The sequence below is a fragment of the Nomascus leucogenys genome, chromosome 4 (genome assembly GCF_006542625.1).
Source record: "Nomascus leucogenys isolate Asia chromosome 4, Asia_NLE_v1, whole genome shotgun sequence".
Taxonomy (NCBI): domain Eukaryota; kingdom Metazoa; phylum Chordata; class Mammalia; order Primates; family Hylobatidae; genus Nomascus; species Nomascus leucogenys.
In genome coordinates this window covers 79,896,410-79,919,438 of record NC_044384.1, presented here as the reverse complement: position 1 = coordinate 79,919,438, position 23,029 = coordinate 79,896,410, and the positions used below count along the sequence as shown (strand labels likewise).

General features: G+C 39.4%; 1 protein-coding gene across 2 annotated transcripts; it reads right to left on the bottom strand.

Annotated features, from left to right (window-relative positions):
- Nucleotides 1-6,971: 6,971 nt before the first annotated feature.
- Nucleotides 6,972-21,560, bottom strand: LOC100589443 (membrane-spanning 4-domains subfamily A member 12). 2 transcript variants are annotated; one of them, XM_003275222.1, is made up of 7 exons: nucleotides 21,508-21,560; nucleotides 16,753-17,034; nucleotides 13,170-13,307; nucleotides 12,353-12,409; nucleotides 10,567-10,683; nucleotides 7,564-7,674; nucleotides 6,972-7,382 (listed from the first exon to the last, which is right to left on the bottom strand). In XM_003275222.1, exons 2-7 carry the CDS (start codon nucleotides 17,026-17,028, stop codon nucleotides 7,275-7,277), a joined length of 807 nt encoding a protein of 268 aa, XP_003275270.1. In that variant the 5' UTR covers nucleotides 17,029-17,034; nucleotides 21,508-21,560; the 3' UTR covers nucleotides 6,972-7,274. The 2 variants fall into 2 exon arrangements, with proteins under 2 accessions (XP_003275270.1, XP_003275271.1); XM_003275223.1 differs by lacking the exon at nucleotides 13,170-13,307 and having other exon boundaries at nucleotides 21,508-21,558.
- Nucleotides 21,561-23,029: the final 1,469 nt, after the last annotated feature.

The window sequence follows — 23,029 nt, the reverse complement described above, 5'->3', positions numbered from 1 at the left end:
TGCCCAGCTTCTTAACTCTGACCACTCTTCGGTTTCCACACTAACAGCTCCCGCAGTAACCTTGTTTGGGAAGCCTACTCTGTCTCACAAGCCTGTTAGATGCCCCACTGCTTGTTCCCCATCATTCTGAGCATAATTCCTACCACAGTGTGTTCTTTCGATTTTCAGGACTGGCTCCCAAGTCAATGGGAGCTCCCAGAAGTCAAGGAATTCATTTCTGTATGACCAAGGACAGTCCTGGGCTAGAACCCAGAGACTCAATACTGGATCAAATCAAGAATGGGGCGCGGCGGGGGCGGGCGGGTGGGGGCGGGGTGCGTTCAGATCCAGACTCTGATGAGGGAGGGAGGAGATGATAAAAGAACAGGGAGGCTGTGGGGAGAGGAACACCGTAATCAGCCTCCGTGTCCCTTTATGGCTTTTGACACGAAATCACTCCAGCAAAGCGACATCACTACCCTGCATTTTACTTGTTCAAGGTTCCAAGGAGTTTCGGGGGGGCCAGTCCGAGTTCTCACGCCAGCGCCCGGGCCTAGATGAAGAGGAAGATCCCGGCTGGCAACGCGCTCAGCGCCAAGTCCCCAGATCTCGCTGAGCTACCATCACAGGGATAGCCCGGAGCCCAGCACCCAGCCGGCCCTCAGGCTCCTCAGGGAGTGAGGGTCTCCAATGGCAACGGTGTGCTCCTCCTGCGCCTGCGCAGCCACTCAGGAACGCAGGGGAGGAGGGAGTGCGTGTGCGCAGACTCACTAGGCCCCTGGCAGCCAGGTGGTCAGACAACGGGTTAACTACGTTTTGGTGTTTCTAGGAACGGTTTCTGCAAACCTCTATTCTGAGATTGGCCGTATTGGTGCGTTTCTTATACACACACCTGCTGCACAGTGACCAGGATCACTGAGGAAAAGTCCTCCCTTCACCTTTTCTGTCTTCAAAGAAGAATTTTGACCACAAGAGCACTTTGGAAGGTGCACTTTCGAGTGAAGTGGCTGAATCAATGGCTCACTTTTTTTTTTCTTTAAACATAAGTAACCGAAGAAGGAAATTGGTGATGGGAGTAATACTTAAGACACCAGAATGACTTTTTGATCCACTTGCTGAGGTGGATTTACCTTTTAGGTGATACATGGTGTCAGTTTTCTATTTGAGGTGTAGACAGTAGTTAAAACAGTGTCTATGAAGAGGTGCTTTAGATGAGGAGTACAGACCATCCTCTTAGGCAGCTGTCATGACTTACTGAGGCATTTAAAGTACCTGGAGAACAGCTACTCAATGGCATTTCTCATTTATTCATGGAAAATTTGAATTGACATTGTGGAAAAGTTAAAATTCCAGCTTGTAATGTAAATTTTTAGTCAATGATAGCCAGTGAGTAAAACACGCAGAAAACAAGACAGATTTTTCTTTCCTAAGGAAATTTTCTGTGCTTCCAACACCTTTATTTGCAAAAAGCTAAATCATTAGTGTGTCTAAAAGCCATCAAGATCTTTTGTAGCCTGAAAAATCAACTGTAAACTGAGAATCTTTATTTTTAGTCTCACAGCTAGCTTCCTTACATTGAGACTCCAAAGTCCCGTCAAATCAAAGAAAAAAAAAAAGCCCAGGCTCTTTTAAAGTCTTTACATTCTGTATTGGTCAGTATGTCATTGAAGGTAATAGTTTTATTCTTAAGTAATATACCATTTCAGTTTCTAGCATTATTATTATTTTGTGAGTTTCTTGTCTATGAGCAGAGAGAGCTCTGATAATATTAAGCATTCTCTTTGCTGTAGAAAGAGGAACTGTGTCTTCAACGTCAGAGTTATGGATTTTTTAGAAACCATAGTAGAAAGAGCCCGTTCTGATGAGATGGACCTCCATTGTAACTTGCTGCCAAGACTGATTGATTATTTGTGAGAGAAGTGACACATTTCTTCATTTAAGCTTTGGCCAACAGTCTCTGGAAATTATCATGGATTTGATCATTTTTTTGGACTGGTGCCAAAATGTGTATTCAGTATAAACATAGGCAAAAATAGAAGAGTGAGCCAAACTATGAGACAGGCATGGTTCCTTGGCACATCTTATTTCTTCTGCTAATCTCACAGATCAGTAAAAGCAACATTGATTTTCTCAGTACCTATAAACTGGATTTGGAAATTCAGAATTCACTTTAATTTTTTATCCTTCAGTTGTTAAAAACTGTATTCTTCAGCAATGAAGAGGCAATCAATCAGTCATGGTTTGACATCCAATATGACTTTTATTTCTCCATGTGGATCATATTGTTAATTTCTCTTGAATTGGTTCCCAGTATACAAAAGACATTAGTGAAAATGTGCTGGAACCACAATGCCTATATAATGTTGTTAAAACCATTGTTGGGGATTATTACAAGGACCCTGTTGGCTGTGAGCCCTGATAAAATAACTTGTCCAAATTTCTTTGAGGAATTTTATTTATTTATACAGTAGAGAAAACAGATGTTTCCTTGGTGTAAACACTAGGGTGTTCTAGTAAAGTAAAATGGAAATCTGTACAAACTGGGGAAACTATTCATTGTAGAAATGCAATGTTCATACATATGTATATTTATGTAAAGTATAATCTATATGTATAAAGGTGTATATATATATGCAGGTACACATACATATATGTAGTAGATTTCAGTTTTCATATGTTTACTATATCACTTATATACTATTCTTTAGTAAAACGCTACTTAATAGCTTAAACTTATCTTGCTTTTTTTCCCTTGCATTTACTATGTTGAGGCAATACGTTAAGTGCCTTATATTGCTTATTTAAACTTCACCACATGCCAATGATGTACATACCATTGTTATTTTCATTTTAACAGATGAGTATGCTAAGGTTTGGTGAAGTTAAGAGTCACACAGCTTATACATGTTAAGAGTTGAGATTCTAACTCCAGCAGTGTAAGTCTAGCTCCAGAATTTGTAGCCCATCCTCCTACCCAATTTTCTTCCTCTAAGCCTCCTTCAGAAAGAGCTCTGTGTTGTGACTGTCATGGAATTGGATAAAGAATATTGTTGAAGAAATCGCAAGGTCTAGGGATGGTTTCCAGCTCCAGTTCTGGCTGTGTGTACTCCATTCCTCTACTCTTTGAATTCATTTCTCATCTGTAAAATTAGGGTCTTGAAGTACACATTGTAGCATTGTATGAATATATGAAATGACATTTGGCCTAAAAGTCCTTACCATATCCTTAAGCGTTGCCAAATACTTGGGAGAGTAGAAAGAGTTGTGAAATATAAAGTGAAATTGTGCATGGTCTAGACCTAAACGAAATAGAGACCCCCGTGATGTGTGTGTGTGGAGAAAGAGATTGAATAAAGCCTGTTGAGCACTGCTAGGCTGCTAGAATTTAGTAACAGCGATTTGTTTTTAAGAGTGAAACCAGAGAACTGAGGGAGAGGAAGAGAGCCAGGAGAAAAGAGAGAACAGTTATAAATTATAAATTTGCTTGGTTTGTTTTAAATGCAAAATGAAGAGAAAAAGGCAGAAATCAGCAAGTTTTAGGAAAACACTGATATCCAAGGCCTCTCCAGCCTGTGGGAATTAGCAAGACATATTAGCCTTATGGCCCAGTTGGCCTGGTTTCCACCCCCATCTGTTGAAGAATGACCCCAGTTATCTGCAAATCCCAATTTCCAGAGCATTTCTGGGAGTCCCCAGAATTTTCACATCTGTTCTCCCGCAGGCCTCGGCTGAGCTGTTGCTGAGTGTATGGGGCAGCCACTTTCCAGGTACGCTGTAGTCTTCTCAGGCCTTGCTGCAGCTTCTCTGGGAGAAGGCTGCCTTACCCCAGGTGCTGTCTCCCAGGGCTCCCCAAGCATCAGAGCCCTGGAGGTGTTCAAACAGCCTTGCCTCTTCTTCAGTCTTCCTTACAGAGAAGGAGCCTGGTTATAGTCCATGCACAAGTGAGGAGCACAGCCCTTTCTCCACAGGGATTAGACCTGGTCACCTAGGTGAGGCTGGCAACTGGACTCTGATCTTTCAGCTTGAGTATCAGATACCTGAACTCAAAATTTCTGTGGCATATTTTCCTTGATGCAAATCACCCCTGCAAATAGATGCCTAGGGACTCTGCACCCCACCCCCAGTTGTCCAAACTCAGGGTAGGTTTGGCCAGCATCTGCTCTGTGGGAAAAGGGGACAATTGTGATTGATTATTAGAGGGTTGTGACAAATGCAAACATGTTCTGGGAAGGAGAGCTTTCAGAAATTTTGTTTTGGCCAGGCGTGAATCAATGACACATGTTTATCTAAGACATATTTATAGATTCTTGAAAGATCATTCTTGAGCCCATGTGTTTCATGATGAATGACTGACCTTCTGTAAAGCCTTGGAATCTAGAATTAGAAGACACCACAGAGCCCTAGAGATCTAATAATGATCTGTGCTCTTCTGAGGATGGAAGAGACTAAATATAGGAGGTACTTGAGATGTGTGTGTAATATGTATGTGTGTGTGTAGCTTAAGTTATATTTCGTAGGCAAAGTCTTTGTATGCAAATCCAGCGTTAATTGTGCATGAGAAAAGCGTGTGTTCACTGATATCTAGATAAATCCTACTCCATTTCATTTTATATTACCTTACATGAAAAAAATATGTAAAGCCTAAATTTTATGGAATAGCAGAGTTTTCATCACAAAGTAGTAGTGTAATACTTCTTTTTAAGCAAATGAATGAAAAAAAATGAACATTTAAAAAAGATTTTCCAGAATGAAAATACCATAAGGGCTTTAAATAATACCACAGCAGGCATGTGACCTCTATGTTGCAATATCATATTTCTATTCCAGTCACCTTCTAGGGTCTCAGATCACAGGCCCAGCTGGAGAAATTTGTTCATAGTATAAATTTGCTAAAACCCCCTCAAATGTACCCTCAGTATAGCTTGGTAATCCTCTGTTTCTCTGATCAGTTTATTCTCCACTTCCATGACTTTTCCCACATTGAAAAAATATGCACATAAGTGGAGCCACACAGTTCAAACTCATGTTGTTAAAGTGTCAACTGTATTATTATACTACCAAATCTCCTCTCTCCTTTCAGAGAATAAGGCAATGTCTTCCAAATTTATTACAAGCTTACTATAGAGAAACATTTCTGTTTGTTTTGGTGTTACAAATGTCTGATTCTATCCAAGACCACAAGAATAGTGGGAATAATGGTTAGGGCAACTGCCCGGACCTGGGAAACATACTGCCTGGGTTCAAATCCATGCTTCACCATTTGCTAGCTACATATCTTAGGACAAGATTTTTAACTTTTCTGCCAAAGTTTTTTCATCTGAAAATGATCCACCTGCCTCACAGGTGGTTGTTGTGAGCATTGAAACAGTGCTTGGAACGTGAGTGGTACAAAGAATGGGCTAAATATATGCTGTTATTATTACTATTATTAAAGCAAATTGAAAAATAGAATATATTTGATAGAAATTTACTTAAAAAATGAACTTTGCTGGAAATGCTTCTGTTCCCTAAGGTAAGTTACTTTTATATTTGTTTATTTTACATGTATAGATATACAATATACCATCCCCTCCCCCACAGTTTGAGGCACCATTTATTTTCCAGACCCTTAGACCGTGAAATCTATGTCTTCACTTTTGCTGAGCTGTTGAGCTTTATGGTGAAGGACACAGCATTTCTGATCACCCAGTTGCTGAATAGTTGGGACCTAGGCAGGTTAATGACGTTGAAATTATGTGACTCTCACCTGACATAATACATCTGCTTTCACAGATGCAAAAATTCTGTTCTTCTAATCTGCCTCTTCCGTGATTTTGATTTCTCTGCCTACTCTTTTTGTTATATTTTTCCCCTCTGGCTTCTTTAATAATACTAAAATTTCAAAAAGGGACAATACTTTGCTATTTTCAAACCATATTCATATAACATTATCTCATTTGATTGTCACAACAGCTCCTGGAGAAAAGGCAGATTTCTCCATTTATGATCAATCTGTCTTTTTTCTTTATTATTGCTTTTATTATTATTATTATTCCTTCCTTATCCAGTTTAGATTCCACAGTCCATCATTTAAATAATATTTTTTACAATGTTCTAAGCTTTCTTGCCCTTCTGCTATTTTGTCATCTCCTCTAGCAAAATCTGGATAAAATCAAATAGATAGTTTCCTGGATCCATAGTTTGCCTGGATCTAGCAGCAAGGCCTTGCAGGAGCAGTTTGTTCATACTGTGAATTTGTTACCACATCCTCAAATGTGCCCTCTGTACAGCTTGGCAATCCTGTTTCTCTGACCACTTTATTCTCCAGTTCCATGACTTTTCCCATGTTACCATTCTGTTCAACATTCTGACTCTACCTATGCCCCTACCTTAGGCATGACGTCACTACTGCTTTGACAGGGATGACATGAGCCATCACATCAGATCCTCACTGCCACTATTGCAAAGCTGTGGATATCTGTGATAATTATACCTTTCTATTTTGTAGAGAAACTGCCCTTTTTCATGACTTAGGTGATGTTTTCCATCTGTGCTTTTGATTTCTTGAAACTTACACTGTCATTCATCCCTTCTGTCTTACCTTGATTGTTCTAATTGGCTTATAAATGTGCCAACAATTCAAAAAACAAAAAGCTAAAACTCAAATGAAAACCCCTCAATGCAGCATCCCTGTGTTACTGTTGTCCCATTGCAGGTGAGTTTAATGTACATGAAAATACTCTGTAAATAGCAAAATTTTGTAGATAGTTAAGAGGCAAGATGTTTGATGATATTAATGTATAGAATAATGTGACCTCCAACAAGGGCAATTGGACACTTGCTTTCCGAACAGAAAGATGAGGAGGAGATGAGTTAGGGAACTCCAGTGACTGGACACCTAGAAAAATCATCATCAAAGAAGGTTTATCAGTCTTCTTGGAGTATAGGTCAGATCTACTGCTCTACAACCAATATCAAATCAAAATCAATTTTTTAAACATACTGAAAAAGGCTTTTGTTTCTAATGACATTTTATTAAGGAAAAAGTAATATGAACAGAAAAATTTCTAACTTTAAGAGAGTTGCAGAATCATTTTTCAGTCCTCTGATCCTTCACCTTTGCCAGCATGTAGTAGTGGTAATGTAGGAAGAGACAGTGAAGGGACATACAGCCATCATTAGCGACCAACCTAAAAACAACTCTCAAACACAGTTTTTAAAGACTAGAAATCCTTGTGGACAATAAAAGACCTCTTCTTAAGAAATTTCTGCAAGTAGCTTTTCCCCATGAGATTAGACTGATACTCCTTTTTCTTTTACTCTTTAGGGACATTAGCTGAGTAGTTGTTGGATCTGGGAGGAGCTGAAGAAGATGCTGGTGTCACAGGGTTGTTTTCATACATATTTGGAATAACCAGGACAGACTGGAAAGAATGAATAAAAACAAGCAATATGGTTACTACAATCCTATGCAATTTCCTCTGGTACCATCAGAGTGAAGGACAAAGAGCATTCTGGTAAGCCGATAGTAGGATTTAGCAGACACAAGTCTGTATTTCTCTAGGGCATTTTCAGATTATTTTATAAAGAAGAGACCCAACTCACCATATTGGTCGTGGTGTTTGCTTGGTTGGCAAAATGGGCTGTGGCACAAGCTATGAAGAACTCCAAGACGGAGAAGATCATCAGCATGGCTGAAATGCCTTTTCCAGAAAGCTGAAATCATAAATAAATAGTGAAATTTTGGCTAATCAGGAGGGCCTCACGTGGGCTTCAAAAAGTTATTGACTCATCAAATGTGCTATTGCTTATACTCAACTCGCTCCATGCTTATTCTTCCAGTATCATCAAATGCTTGTTCCAGAGGAGTGTGAATTTATTTTGGATTTTCTTTAAAATGCCAGAAGTCTTTCCTTTTGGTAAGTAGGCTATTTTGTTTAGAAATATTAGAAAGAAGGTATTTTTTTTCCTTTGTGATGGCCTCATTTTTGTTTTAATAAAAATGTTACTACTCATTAAAAAAGTCAAGCAATATAGAAACCAATGGATCATTCCAAATGCCACTGCTTAGAAATAACCAAAATTAATGTTTGATGACTATTATCCTAGCTCTCTGTGTACAGGGAAAAGGCAGAAGAATGGATGTGTGGAAAGATGCCATGAGAGAGAGGGAAAAAAGAGAATAACCAAGAGAGAGGAGCATCATTCCATAAGAATGAAATCATGTTATTTCTATTTTAAATAAAAGTATTAAGCTCACTTGAACTCTATACAGGCCTTCTATTTGATCAGATACAGTGTAGGTGAATTTTCCTTCATTCACACTTCTGTTTATTTGGGTCCCATTTGTCTTCCTTGCTTCCATTACAACTTGAGCCCTAGCTGTTGTTTTATATCCATGTTTGTGAATGTGAACATACAGCTGTTGCAGGGAGAGAGATAGCTTAGCTGGCTTCGAGCAAAGTTCTTGCTAGTGAACATGGACTTCGCTTTTTCTGAGAGCCTGCTAAATGCTTAGTATGGAGGCCTGCTCCTTGGCTGGAGGTTTATTCCTGTGTATTCCTGTGCATTTCTGCTCATTCCCTGCTGGTAGCAGGGTACCATGCAGGGTATGGGAAGGTGTTGCCCTTTCTTCTGTCTCCTGAGGTCCTGGGTACTACCCATGGTCTTGTACCGTACAGGATTTGCTTTATCGTTTCTCAGAATTGACTGCTCTCCACCCCAGGCTTCTCAGCTACAGACTGGTGAGTGTTAGTGAGACTTCTCAGTATTTTTTTTTTGGCTTCCCTTCTTTCCTCAGTTTTGTTTCTAGGGAAACAAGAGCCAGGTCTAAAAGCTGTGCTTCTTTTCAGCTTTGAGTAGCATCAGAATGATTTGTTTCTCTACTTGGATGCCAGTTTGAAAGCTGTTTTTTGAATAATTTTTGTTCTTTCGTTTGGTATTTTGGAGGAGGAATTTTGTTCTTGCTTCACTCTGCCTTATTTACCAAGAAGCTTTCTCATCTATTTTTGCCTCCTGATATGGTTTGGCTCTGTGTCCCCACCCAAATCTCATCTTGTAGCTCCCATAATTCCCACTTGTTGTGGGAGGAACCTGGTGGAAGATGATTGAATTATGGGGGCAGGTCTTTCCTATGCTGTTCTTGTGATAGTGAATGGGTCTCATGAGATCTGATGGTTTTAAAAAACAGGAGTTGCCCTGCATAAGTTCTATTTTTTTTGCCTGCCCCCATCCATATAAGACGTGACTTGCTCCTCCTTGCCTTCTGCCGTGATTGTGAGGCCTCCCCAGCCATGTGGAACTGTAAGCTCATTAAACCCCTTGTTCTTCTCAGTCTTTGGTATTCCTTTATCAGCAGTGTGAAAACAAACTAATACACCTTCTTATATAAGCTTTTCCTTACTCTGCAAACAGTGTTGTCCTTTCTAAGCACAAAAGTGATCATTCAAATTCCCGGCCTAAAACTCTCCTACATTTTTAACAAAGAAGGATTGTCTCAGAGCTTGGTGGAAAAGGAGTGTGCCAGCAATTCAAACTACTGACACTTCAAAGAACATACTCTAGGGGATAGGCATCTGATGGGAGTGCTTAGACAATTTTCAGATTATACCAATGGTTGGAGTCAGGATTTCAGAACCCTTTAGTTGAGAAGCAGATGGCTTCATAAGCCTGCCACTCCAAGATCCAGTGAAACAGAATTACTTACACAGTATTGAGTGAACTGATAAGGGAAATGTTATTGTGGTTATTTGTTCAAAATATTGTGATATTGTCTTAATGTTAATATGTCCTATCATTATGTGTCTTTCTTAAGATATATGTAGCCCACAGTAATTTAATAAACTCTGCTTTTTGTAAACTGAAAAGCAAAAGCAAAACCAACCCCAACATAAAATAAAACAAAACCAATAAAACCACTCCTCTGTGGTTTTCCATTGCTCACAGAATGAAGACCAACATTGTTAACATGGCCATTGAGGTAGGATGACAGCTTCCAGCCCAACCTCATTTTATACCATGTTGCTCCATTCCTTATAGATGGTAAGCATTCCTGCCCTCAGGCCACCCATTTCCTCCTAAGGTCAGAGTCCATGCTTGACTATATAAGGCTAATGAATGTGTGATTCTGTTTTGAGCACATTCAGAGATATGTGCTTCATTTTGCAATTGCTTCATTCCTTGGGTTTCTCTGTAAAAATCAGATGTTCTTATCCCTGTCATTTCCCTCTCACTTCATACTTTACTCTGAAGTTTAACAAAAAACACTCAATAGCTTGACTACCTTATTTATATAGAATTTCAAATGTTGGGAAAATAATTTTTGGACAATTTTAGAAGCCATGGAGGCTTATCCAAACCCTTCCCCATTGTTCATGTGATTAACAGTGAGATAGGCCAATAAAGGATGTCCTTTAAGCCTCGGTCTATCTGTAGAGGTAACCCTCTCACTTTATTCTATAGTCCTAGAGATCCTATGACTAGGGGTGGGGCTAGAATAGAAAAACGATTTTCCACTAGAGCTGGTGTATGGTATTAGGAGATAAAACATAGACCCACTTTACGGGACTGAAAAGAGAGCAAGCACATGGTGGATTATGGGATACTTACCACGGCCCAGTAGTCTTGGAGATCTACCCCATTGATGCACATATCCACCAGCAGCAGAATCACTCCAATGAAGGCAAAGATAGAACTAACAATGTTCATTCCCAGGCTGCCTTTCACCTAATGGAGATGGCAGGAAAAAATCAATTATATACAGGATCACTGAAGTTAAGTGAAATAAGAATCAATCAAATTTCATGGTTCTTAATTTTTGAACTTTCAAAACAATTTTTAAGTTGAAATTATTGTGTTTTCTGCCCTTCTGGGTAATTACCATAAACATTATTCTGTATGCAGCCTAGATGTAGGGTACTTCTAAAAAGCTGTAGAAAAATGTAAATCATATAAAGCAGGCACTCATCTATTGGATTTTACTAAAAGCCTCATGCATAATAACAACTATATTTTCTTTATGAAAAAAATGAAAAAACAAACTTCTAATGAGCATTTTTCTGTGGCAGACACTGTGTTAAATTATTTAAATTATCTCACTTGACTCTTACAGCCTTTGAATGAGGTAGTACGATAGCATCTGATTTTATAGATGGGAAAGTATTTAGACACATTTGCTGAAAAATTTAGGAATTAATGAAAACCCGAAGTCTCTCTAGGGACTAAATATGAACCTCCGAATTTAGAAGAAGAAACTCTTTAGGCTTTTGTGGGCAGAGGTGTATGGACGACTCCAAAACTTTCCCCAGTTTCTACAATAGGATTTTAACATGCAGAAGAATAATTGTGAAACCAAGTCCGCAGGTGACTTGCTAGGGGTGGCACAGTTGAGTTCTTTAGAATGTGCTTGTGCTGCAGCGTGCCTTAGAGCCTCCTGAAGGTCTCTAAAAGGTCTTAGAAAAATTGTCTTAGGTAAGTGTCAGTGGCTGTCTCCTCTAAGAGGATGGAATCTATGCTTGGACAATCTCAATTAGAGGGAAGGATCCTTAAAAGATGCAGAGAAAGGGTGCTTTATTTTGTTTTTGGACTACAACAGGAGTGGTTAGTCAGAATTAGGCTTATTTTATTTTATTTTAATTTGATTTAATTATTTTATTCTTCTTTTGTCTGGAAGAGCATGAGCTACATGATTCTGTGTGCCTCTTTCCCCGTTCTTTCCTCTTGTGCTGGATTACATATAATCTTGACACCACCTCTGCTCTAGTTGACCCTAGTTCTTGGTAAATCACTTTCTTTTTCCTGTTTCAATAGTAGACCAGGAAATTGGAATAGGTGGGGTGCTGTGACCGACAGAACTCAAAGTCCGGTCTTACTGATCATTTTTATAAACTCTTCTTACAGAATAGGCTAGACTCATTTAATGGCAATTTAAAGAATTGTAAAACACACAATCTGTGTAAGAGTAGGAAATAGCACAAATAAAAAAATAAAAATGCAAGACAGAGCTGAGAAGTGGCAAATGAACAATAGAGATTTGGTAACTGATGTGTCTAGTAGCTATTTCCTGGCTCCTGGATTCTCCTTTGGACTTCCCGTAATAGAGTGTGACCGGACTGAACCAGGGAGCTTTTAGGTTATAAAGCTTAAACAACCCTGATCTTTACTACTTCTCACCCTTGTGAGTTCAAGAGTCAGGATGTGGAGCTCTGCCATTTCTTAGTGGCAAACTGTGTGGACCATTCTCCCACCCCAGCGCTCAGACCATGAGGCAACCAATAGATTTTTTTAGGAAAGGTGCTCCCTTTTGCATTTCCCAAATCCAGCTTTTCAATTTTCCTCCCCAATATGTTAAGCTAATCTCTAAAGGGGTTCAAAAAGTAGAAACAGTCTAACTTACCATACAACGGGAAAGCTCCTTGGATGCTGACACAGAGAGAGAGCCAGAGATAATGAACTGTGGAAATGGACAAATTTATTCGTGAAATGGGTTAACTGGTTGTTCTTGGGAATTTCTCTTTATATGAAAGGTTGGTCTATTTATGTTCATCTAGTTTCCTTCTCAAAATTTTCTCTCGCACTTCTGAATTTTCTGGAGTAACTCTCAGTCATATGTCCTTGACTTTTTTATTTTGTTTTCCTTAATTTCTGGCCTATGAAGAACTCATAATGTTTAAGCATTCCTTGTTCTAAGGCTTACTGCTCCATCCCTTCTCATAATCAATTGCATTTTTTTAATTAAAAAAATTTTTTTAGAGACTGAGTCTCACTATATTGCCCAGGCTGGCCTCAATCTCTTGAACTCAAGCAATTCCCCAGCCTCAGCCTCCCAAGTAGCTGGGACTACAATCACACACCACTATGCCTGGCTTACTTGCATATTTTTAATCATGTTTCCAATCACCTTTTCTTTTCTCTCTCTCTCCACCCAATACATATATTTCCATCTCAAATGTAGTAGGAAACCAAAACTTTGGCTTGCTGATTACATGATTAAATTTCAAAGAATGGAATAAGCTCCTAGGTAAAATGGCGAACAAGTTCCCGATTTTTTCATGCTCATTCAGAGCTGTTAATTTTTCTAAATTCTCCAGCCCTCAGATGTAGGGCTTTATCAAGAAATGAGTTGTGAATTGGCTGGAGATAGCAATACTTTATAAACCAAGAAGGAATACTTTATAAACCAAGAAGGAGTGGTGTTCTAGCAATCTACTCACAGAAAGGCCACCCCAGAATGGGTATCCACCAATAAAAGCAGTAGAGGCAAAACCTAATACTCCTCTAAAAGAGAAGGATATTAAACACAAAACAATTCCAAAACCAATGTGCATCAATCCAACCATGATCTGGATCACCTGAAAAAAAGAAAACAGCCATTTAAAATTACTTCTTCACTTTCAGACATGTGAAACATTACTGTCATTGCTGCCCCTGCTTATTTATTGTCAATTTTGCTGAGATCCATCATTGTCATTCAGGCATGCATCTGAAGCAGGAGGTGGGCCATGAAGATTCTGACATACACTAGAATAACTGGAGTGCAAGGCCCTTAGTGAAACGCCCTGTTTTGAGGTATTTGGGGAGACTTACTGGGGTGGCCCAAGAAGAATTCTTCAGAAAGTAAAGCTGCTTAATCATGCATTAGCATCTCTGAGGGCCTCTAAAAGACTATTGGAAAAAAAATACTTTAACTGTGATGTCAGTAGCTGCTTTTTCAGATGGATCAGTTCTCTGCTTGGGTCATCCCAGTTACGGGTAAAGGAACTGGTGAAGATAAAACCATTTATTAGGCATGAATTATGTGCTTGGTCATGTTCTGAACACTTTACATTTATTGTTTCATGTAATCCTCCCACAACTGGATTGAGTCAAAGAGACATAAAGGCATCAGGTATCCAAGGTCACACAATTCCTAAGAGGCAGATCTGGGAATTTACTGTAGCACATTGACTGCTGAGCCTGTCTGAATTATTCAGTACTGTCTTCCCCCATGCTCAGCTCTGCTCTACCTTTTCCATGAAGTCTTCTTGATTACACCAAATTAATCTTTTTTCTTTCTTTCTAAATTTCTGTTGCATGTCATGACATAAAACACACCTTATTACTTGATTTTGGATTCATTTATATTGTTCTTTTTTTTTTTTTTTTTTTTTTTTTGAGACAGAGTCTTGCTCTATCTCCCAGACTGGAGTGCAGTGGCACGATCTTTGCTCACTGCAAGCTCTGTCTGCCGGGTTCACGCCATTCTCCTGCCTCAGCCTCCCGAGTAGCTGGGACTACAGGCGCCCACCACCACACCCAGCTAATTTCTTTTTGTATTTTTAGTAGAGACGGGGTTTCACAGTGTTAGCCAGGAAGGTCTCTATCTCCTGACCTCTTGATCTGCCCACCTTGGCCTCCCAAAGTGTATATTGTTCTTTTTTAAAAAGTTGCAGGTATGCAATCATTTTCTTACCAATCATTCTTCTTATCAATCATATATTACTAAAAGTAAGGTATACATCTTTTAGCTCCTTGTACCTCTTATTTAACCTTCCTTCATTGTAAATAAAGATAGATTTCTGAGGAATAACCACTTCTAGATTGGTCCAAAAGTTGATTGTAGATTTGTAATTTATTTTTCCTCATGTTTACATCTTATCTATCCAGGAAGACTGCAAATGCAAAGACTGCTGTATTTATTTCTTCAATAAATAGCTACTGAACACAAGAAAAATGAATTAAAATTAGAAAAAAAACGCATTTTCATAAACAATGCTAAAAGTTTCTTGAGACTTCGATAAAAACCATGAACCTTTCTCCCTGAAAAATTATTCTTGCACATTAATACACACACATACCATACTTTTGCATATAGCTTCAGAGAAATGATGGGCCTCCTTTAGCCTATCTTACTTAAAGAACTCCTGTATTAGACTTTATATTTGGTTTTTACAACTCTTATTTAGAGCAGCAATTCAGCCATCTGGCCACAAACTTCCCATTCTCATCCTTCCTGTCACCTTGATGAGGGGCAGTTAGATCTGGATTTGTACTGGCCTTCATTTCTCCTCCTACAGCCCTAGCTGTACCATTTACTGATGAAAATTGCCTATAGGACAGACTTAAAAATTTGGACATACAATTTGTCTGCATTTTTGGCCACAGAAGCACTTGAAGGTCTGAGTTGACTGGTAAAGGTGTGCCACCTCCTGCCACCTGTGGCCCCTGCACTGTTGTGATGCCCAGGGCCTGCTGATGGCATAGAAATAACAGTCTTCAGAGAGAGGAAGTAGCTTCTGCCAACTGGAGATTTTGAAAACAAAACTTCACATTCTTTTAAAATATTTTTATCACACGCCTCTTTGGCACCGGGCAGCATGCTTCAGTGGTTCCTCATCCACTCAGTCAAAGCCAAAGCCTTCTGCTCTGCAGGCCTCACCAGCTGTGGCCTCTGCCACTCATCTGCCCTCTTGAAAACTGCTCCCTCCCTCACTCATTCTGTTCTATTTTATTGGCCTCCTCCTTGTTCTTTAAATACCTTACACACATTTTCATCTAAAGACTTTTACACTGGTTGTTCTCTCTTTCCCTGATATCTGCAGGGCCCACTCCTAACTTCAGGTTTTTGCTCAAATGTCATGTCCTAAGGGAAGCCCATTCTGACCACCTTGAAATTGCTGCCTCCTCACTGCCTAGTACTTTTTAGCCCTTTTACACTTCTTTTTTTGTCTATATCATTCAACACCTTCTAACACACTAAGTACTTTACTTCCTTATTGTGTGTACAGTCTGATTTCCCCCCACCCAGGGCGTAAGTTTTGTAAGGGCAGAGATTGCACCTGCTTTGTGCTCAATGATATTCCAAGTACCTGTGTGGAGTTGGCTGTATTGGGTGTTAGTTTGTCCCACTGGCTTATTAGGAGCGGGGAATTTCCTGTATCTGGGAGGTGGAGGATCAGAAGGGCCACCTCTACAGCTTAGTAAATAGGCTGCTGCAAGAGAACTCATGCTCATTTTTACTTCCCTAAAACATCACAACTTGAAATAGGTAGTAAGATGGCTAGAAGAGTTTCTGGCACATAATGAGCATTCATTTACGGAATGCTCCAGCAGAGCATTTTGAGCTATTCACAGGGAGAGACTTAAGATAATTTGGTGGAATTGTGCTAGTGGGATGAATGACGTATTTGGAAAGCACAGCGAAGGGACTAATAATTCTACCTAGGCAGGTGGAATTTTCTTACAAATAGGGCATTTTTGTTTTTACAATGCCTACAGAAACAAGGTAGTCCGTTCAGAGTCTCCTTTGTAGAAGTAAGGTGACAGTTAAGCCGTAGCATCTCTAAGGGTATTGGCGAGAGAGGCACAGCAGATGGAATGTCCCCTAATTCTTTCACACTCAGCTTTTCCCAGACTGCCCATTTGTAGTTTCCTTTTCTGGGGGCAGCCATCAATGTTCATTTTTATGTAAATTCACCTTTATGCAAATACCAGACTTGTAACTAATCCAGAGATGAGATTGTCCAAAAGGTCCTTTGAAGAAATGAGATCAAGCTAGATGTAATAGTGCTTCCATCATGTCAATATTACCAAATCCTCCAGCTAGGGAGGCTCCTTTGTCTTCTGTTATATTTTTGCCTGATCTAAAATGAAATGAACTCAAGGGAAAGTCTATAGGCAGACTATTTCTGTCTAAAAGAGATAATTTCAGAATAACGTTCAGAACTTTTTAGCAATTGGATGGTATTCTCTTCTCCTATAACTTATAAGAAGACCTTGCAAAAGTGAAATTAAAATTCTGGTAGTAAATAGACTTACCCCTAGTGCCTTTGCTTCTTCTTTGAATTTCATTACTGCTGTTCCCACACTTGGATTTATCATTTGTATATTTCCTTGACCTGGTTGACTGCTAGCAAAGGTTCCTGGAGATGTGATGAAGTAGGGCTGAGCACGCTGAGCACCCTGAGCTTGGTTTTCTAAGTTGATTGAACCCGGAGGCTGTTGAAATCCAGGAGCCATGAAGCTGCTTGGTGGGTAAGGGTTGGGTATGGTTTCATGTACTTCAGCATGGCTTGTTGGCGTGGATGACATCATTGTGTCCTAAGTGTCACAAAACATACCACAGTGATACGTTTATCCAGAAAAGAAACTAAAGAAAATCTTACCAAATGTCAAATGTCAATTATCTATGCAAATAGAGGGAACAAGTAAGCAGATAACGGGCCATAACAACTGATAGAAACGTGATTCTCATAAATCCCCAACCCCCACGCCAAGGAACTGGTACCTGTCCGTGGTCTGTTGGAAACCTGGCGGCACTACATGAGGTAAGCAGCAGGCAAGCATTACTGCCTGAGCTCTGCCTCCTATCAGATCAGCATGGCATTGGATTCTCATAGCAGCGTGAACCCTACTGAGAACTGCACGTGCTGGGGATCTAGGTTGCATGCTTCTTATGAGACTCTAATGCCTGATGATCTGAGGTGGAACAGTTTCATCCCGAAACCATCCCTCATTAGAGAGATGCTATGCTGCCAACTGTGAAGATGGAGGAAGGCGTCCATGAACCAAGGTGTATGGGTGGCCTCTAGAAGCTGGATGAAACAAGGAAACAGATTCTTCCCTAGAGTCTCCAGGAAGGAACATGACTCTGCTGACACCTTGAGCTTAGTCTAGTGAGCTGGTATTGGAATTCTGACCTACAGAACTGTCAGATAAAAAAATTATATTGTTTTAAGCCACTACATTTGTGGTAGTTTGTTATATCAACAAATAGAAAACTAATACGGGGCCAAGTAATACAATACTTGTATGGCAAGGAGGGCAGTCCAAGATTAAAATTATTTGCCAGTAATTGGGAAACTAGATAGTTCACATATGCCCACTTAAGATGATTCTTCTGTTCTTTAGGAAAAATGCTTTTATTCATTTCTGTCCTTCTGAAAGCTTAGAGCATCTCAGGCCCCATGTAGGCAAGGGAAATTTTGTTGGAAATAAACCAGTACAACTGGATATGGACAACAATGACTATTAATTATTGAAAAAAATGATGACACTTAAAAAATTTGTCTTTAGCCTTAGATTCCTTTTTTGAGGTCTTCTCAAGCAATTTTCTTGTACTTATGAATATCAAGAAAGAGTGATGAATGTTTCATTCTTGGTATGAAGTGTGAATACTACGAATAACCTATTGGTACAGTGTATCACTGGTATCTAACAGGGACACATATTCAGACCTTGTGCTCATAGAATCCGGAAATTTTAGGGTAGGAAAGACCCTTTCCATTTATCCTGTCTCATTACCCTTGATTTACAGATGAGAAATTGACGCTGAGTCAAGTTAAGTGACATGCTCAAGGTTACATGGAAAACGTGTGGCAGAGTTAGGACTCGAAAATGGGATTCTTGGCTGTTGGTTCAGAATCACTCTGGAAATTTGCAGCTTGTTTTCCAGGTCAGCCTTGGTGACAGGGTATTGACTCTGCTCCTGCAACTACCCAACAACAAAACTTCTGTCTTCTGATGCCATGGAGAGGAGTTTATAAACCAGATTAACTTCTTCGTGATTGAGTAATTAAGTTAATAAGGATTCTCTTTAGCAAGCTTTAGATGAGGTGTGTAGAGAGCTAACATTTATTAAAAACTTATTGTAGGCACAGTAGGGTCTGTATAGTGTCATGTTTAGGAACATGAACTTCGGATCTAACCCCAATTTTGTGTCTTTGGCAAGTTTGTTAACCTCTCTTTGCCTTTGTTTTCTGTCTGCAAAATAGAGCTAATAAGACTACCTTCCTTAGAGAGTCAGTTTGAGTGTTAAAGAGTTATTCTCTGCAAAGTATACAGAATTGTGCCGATTACAGGGTTGGCTCTATTATTATTGCTATGTTAAGTGCATGAGATACATTATCTCTGTACCCTTTACAGAACCCCATGAGGTAGGTACTCTGCTAATATCCCCATTTCATAATGAGAGAATTTAATCCAGAACCTACACCCATAACCCTTACTCTCCGATGCTAGATGCAACTGAAAATGGTTGAAAACTCAATGAAAAGGGAGAAAACATCTTTCTGAAATATCTCATTACAAACGCTTTTTTTTTTTTTTTTCAAAATGGAAACACATCCAGCACTTCAGGAGGCCAAGCCGGGCGGATCCCGAGGTCAGGAGATCGAGACCATCCTGGCTAACATGGTGAAACCCCATCTCTACTAAAAATACAAAAAAAAAAAAAAAAAAAAAAATTAGCCGGGTGTGGTGGTGGTTGCCTATAGTCCCAGCTACACAGGAGGCTGAGGCAGGAGAATGGTGTGAACCCGGGAGGTGGAGCTTGCAGTGCGCCAAGATCGTGCCACTGCACTCCAACCTGGGTGACAGAGCGAGACTCTGTCTCAAAAAAAAAAAAAAAAGTAAACACATTTGAGCCCACAAACGTTTATTTTAAACAAGGAAAAAGAAACAAGTCCATAGCTGTGACTCTTAGAGTAACACCATGTAACTGTCAATAGCATTTGAGAATGTGAGGTTATACATCCTATGGATCTCGTTTCTGTGGCCAAATATTGCTCGAGCCCTCTTTTCTAATCTTCAATCTGCTACTTCACTAAGTCTGGGACTTTAAGCAAGTTTCTTAATGAAATCCCTGTTAGTTCCTATGTCTCAAATGTAAAATGACAGAAGGTACCTAAAGAGGCTAGTCTAAAGATCAAATTATCCAAATTTATGCAAAACTGTTGGAACAGTGCCTGGCACATGGCAAGAGCTTAAAAAGGAACTATTATTTTATTATTAGATCCCAAGGTATTCTATCTTGTTTTAGGCAGTGGATGTGGCCATAGGAAAAGTTTATAAAAGGAATTGAACAGGGTCAATGTCAAGAGCAAGGAAATAGGAGATGGGTACTCAGAGTACAGTAATTAACCAGAACAAGAATTTTTTTGAGCTTTTAAAAGCATATAATTAAAGAATTGTCCACGTTTCTGCATGTATATGATTTCATTACATTCTCCTTTGCTGTTGATCATTGCTTTTTTTTTTATCTTGAGAAATTTTATGAGGAAAACTCAATACTTTTAATTTATCAACTGTTTCTCCTTTCATATCTGCTGTTTAGTTTCTGGACTAAGATCTGTAAGTTTCATATAGAACCCAGATTATTAATGGCTAGGTCTATAGTTATTAGGACTCAGAATACATTTTTACTGGGTCAAGTTCTGGTTTTATAAAAAGAATTAAAGACAGAGCCAGCCAGTTCTGATTCTTTAATTATTAAATTGAAATGAAGACAATTCTGCAAATGATACATGAGAAGAGAAACTAATAAATAGACTCCTTTTATAGATTCCACCTATTGACTTAGTAGGATTGTTCTCTTGACAGTTGACAAAATATTTACCCCTAGTTGTCCTTTTTTTAAAAATAAAAATTAGAACAACTGCAATTATTTTTAAGAACAAGGAACACATAAAAATATTGGAGCTCTGATGAGATCAAAAGTATAAGACTAAAGCAATTAGAGAAAACCTCAGCAATTTGCTCTGTGATTATGTTATTTCAAATAAAAATGGGAAAAAATTTACTTTTTTATAGTTTCTTTCTACCTCATTTTCATGCTAACTTCACTTTTGACAGAGTGAAGATGATGATTATTTTCAAGATTACTTTATAGCATAAAGCAAAACATGAAACCGAATCATTTCCACAAAATCACCCAGTACATCCAGAGGCGTACACTTATATCACCTTTCACAAAATGCTGATCTGGTGAAAATGAATGTTCTATCCCCACCTATTTTAATTTTAATTGTTTTCTTGTCAAAAAGAAGTACCTTAATTAAAATGTGTTACAAAGCCAAGGGCTCCAGTATTACTTCTGTGTTCTATGTTGTCCCTGTGGTAGCCACGTAATCATCAAGCGCCCAGTGGGGCATGGCCTCATCCTTTTGGGTCCATGTTCATGGAATGGCATACAATTGAACCTACTATTCACCTTTCTTAGCATTAGCTTTTTTTTTTTTTTTTTTTTAAGACAGAGTTTCACTCTTGTCACCCAGGCTGAAGTGCAATGGAGCGATCTCGGCTCACTGCAACCTCCGCCTCCCAGGTTCACGTGATTCTCCTGCCTCAGCCCCCCGCGTAGCTGGGATTACAGGCACCTGCCAGTATGCCCAGCTAAGTTTTGTATTTTTAGTGGAGATGGGGTTTCACCATGTTGGGCAGGCTGGTCTCGGACTCCTGACCTCAGGTGATCCCCCTGCCTCGGCCTCCCAAAGTGCTGGGATTACAGGTGTGAGCCATCGTGCCCGGCAAGCATTAGCTTTTTTTTTTTTTTTGCAGTCTGTTTTATCTCTTGTATAGCAATCAACTTACTTTTTCATTCCTCTTCTGTTTTGTTTCTTTCTTGTTTCATTCATGGTTTTATTCTCCCTCATTTTTCACCTGGCCTCAACATAGAGTCAAGAACTCGTCTTCATCCCTCCAATCTAGAGAATAGAACCCACACAGGTAGACCAGCCCCACTTTGTGCCCATTGATTTGGAGGAGAGATAGGCAAGGATGTATCAATGGACTTACTTTGTTCCTTTGGTACCTCTATGTTTCCTCTTTTTCTGCTTCAACCTGTGTGCCAGTATCAGATATTTACCTGGATTTTATAGGTAGCTTTTACTTCCGTGCTCCAAACCAATTTGTCTTGTATCTTTATGTAGTTCCGAAGTCCTTTTATGGTTATTTCTCTTTCACCTCAAGTGATGTAAATGCAACTGTAAAGTTTGGAATATGCTGTGCTTTCACGTCCTCCTCTAATTTTTACTGGGAAGCCTACTGTGACCCTCCCAAACACTTTTAGCATTTATTTTCTCCAGCTTTCTGATGCTTAATCATTGCAATATTATAATGCATTTTAATGCCTTTTAAATTAGATGGACAAAATTGTAAAATGCAGATAATAAAAAAAGGAGAGAAAAAGCACTCAATCTCACCACGCAGACATAATTAATGATAGCATTTGCATTTTGATTTGTAAACTTTTGTGTGCACATATATGTATTTTACATAGTAAAATCAAGTTAGGATCATAATGTATATATACTTCATAACCTGCTTTTAAGCTCAATGTCCTATAAATAGCTTTTCATGTCAATAAACATATTTATTGTAATTCTTTTTTTTTGAGATGGAGTCTTGCTCTGTCACCCAGGCTGGAGTGCAGTGGCGCGATCTTGGCTCACTGCAAGCTCCACCTCCTGGGTTCACGCCATTCTCCTGCCTCAGCCTCCCAAGTAGCTGGGGCTACAGGTACCCGCCACCACGCCTGGCTAATATTTTGTATTTTTAGAGTTGGGGTTTCACCATGTTAGCCAGGATGGTCTCGATCTCCTGACCTCGTGATACGCCCGCCTTGGCCTCCCAAAGTGCTGGGATTATAGACGTGAGCCACCGCTCCTGGCCTATTTATTGTAATTCTTAATAGTGGCATGCTATTTTATTTTTTGGAAGTGTCCTATCACATTCCAGTTATTTATTTTAGGTTGTATCTCAGGTACAAATGAGTACCTTGAGACCAGAGATCCTTGGGGCAGGGGCTGATATCTATCCCCACCTCCAACTCCATGTATGGCACAGTGTCTCACACATGTTAAGGCTCGTTAAATATACGTTAAAAGAGTTAGTGGCATGAGTGCAGATTCTTTTTTCTTTTTTTGTGTGTGTTATCGAGGGTTTTCTTTCTCTTGTGGGTTTATATTTTCATATATTTTTCTAAAATAGAAAAAGATGCTGAAGATTTATTAATGTTATGAGCTTAAGAAAATGACAATTTCAGGCAATAATATTGCTGAAAGGCTTGAAGGTATTTAAAGGAAAAAGAAGTCAGCCTTGTTTTTGAAAGCCCACAGAATCATGACTGCTGTCTGGAAAGGTATAACATGATCAACCTTATTCCAGGCAGCAGGAAGAGAAAGTTGAAAATAAATAATGTCAGGCTGGGCACAGTGGCTCACGCCTGTAATCCCAGCACTTTGGGAGGCTGAGGTGGGTGGATCACTTGAGGTCAGGAGTTTGAGACCAGCCTGGCCAACATGGTGAAACCCTGTCT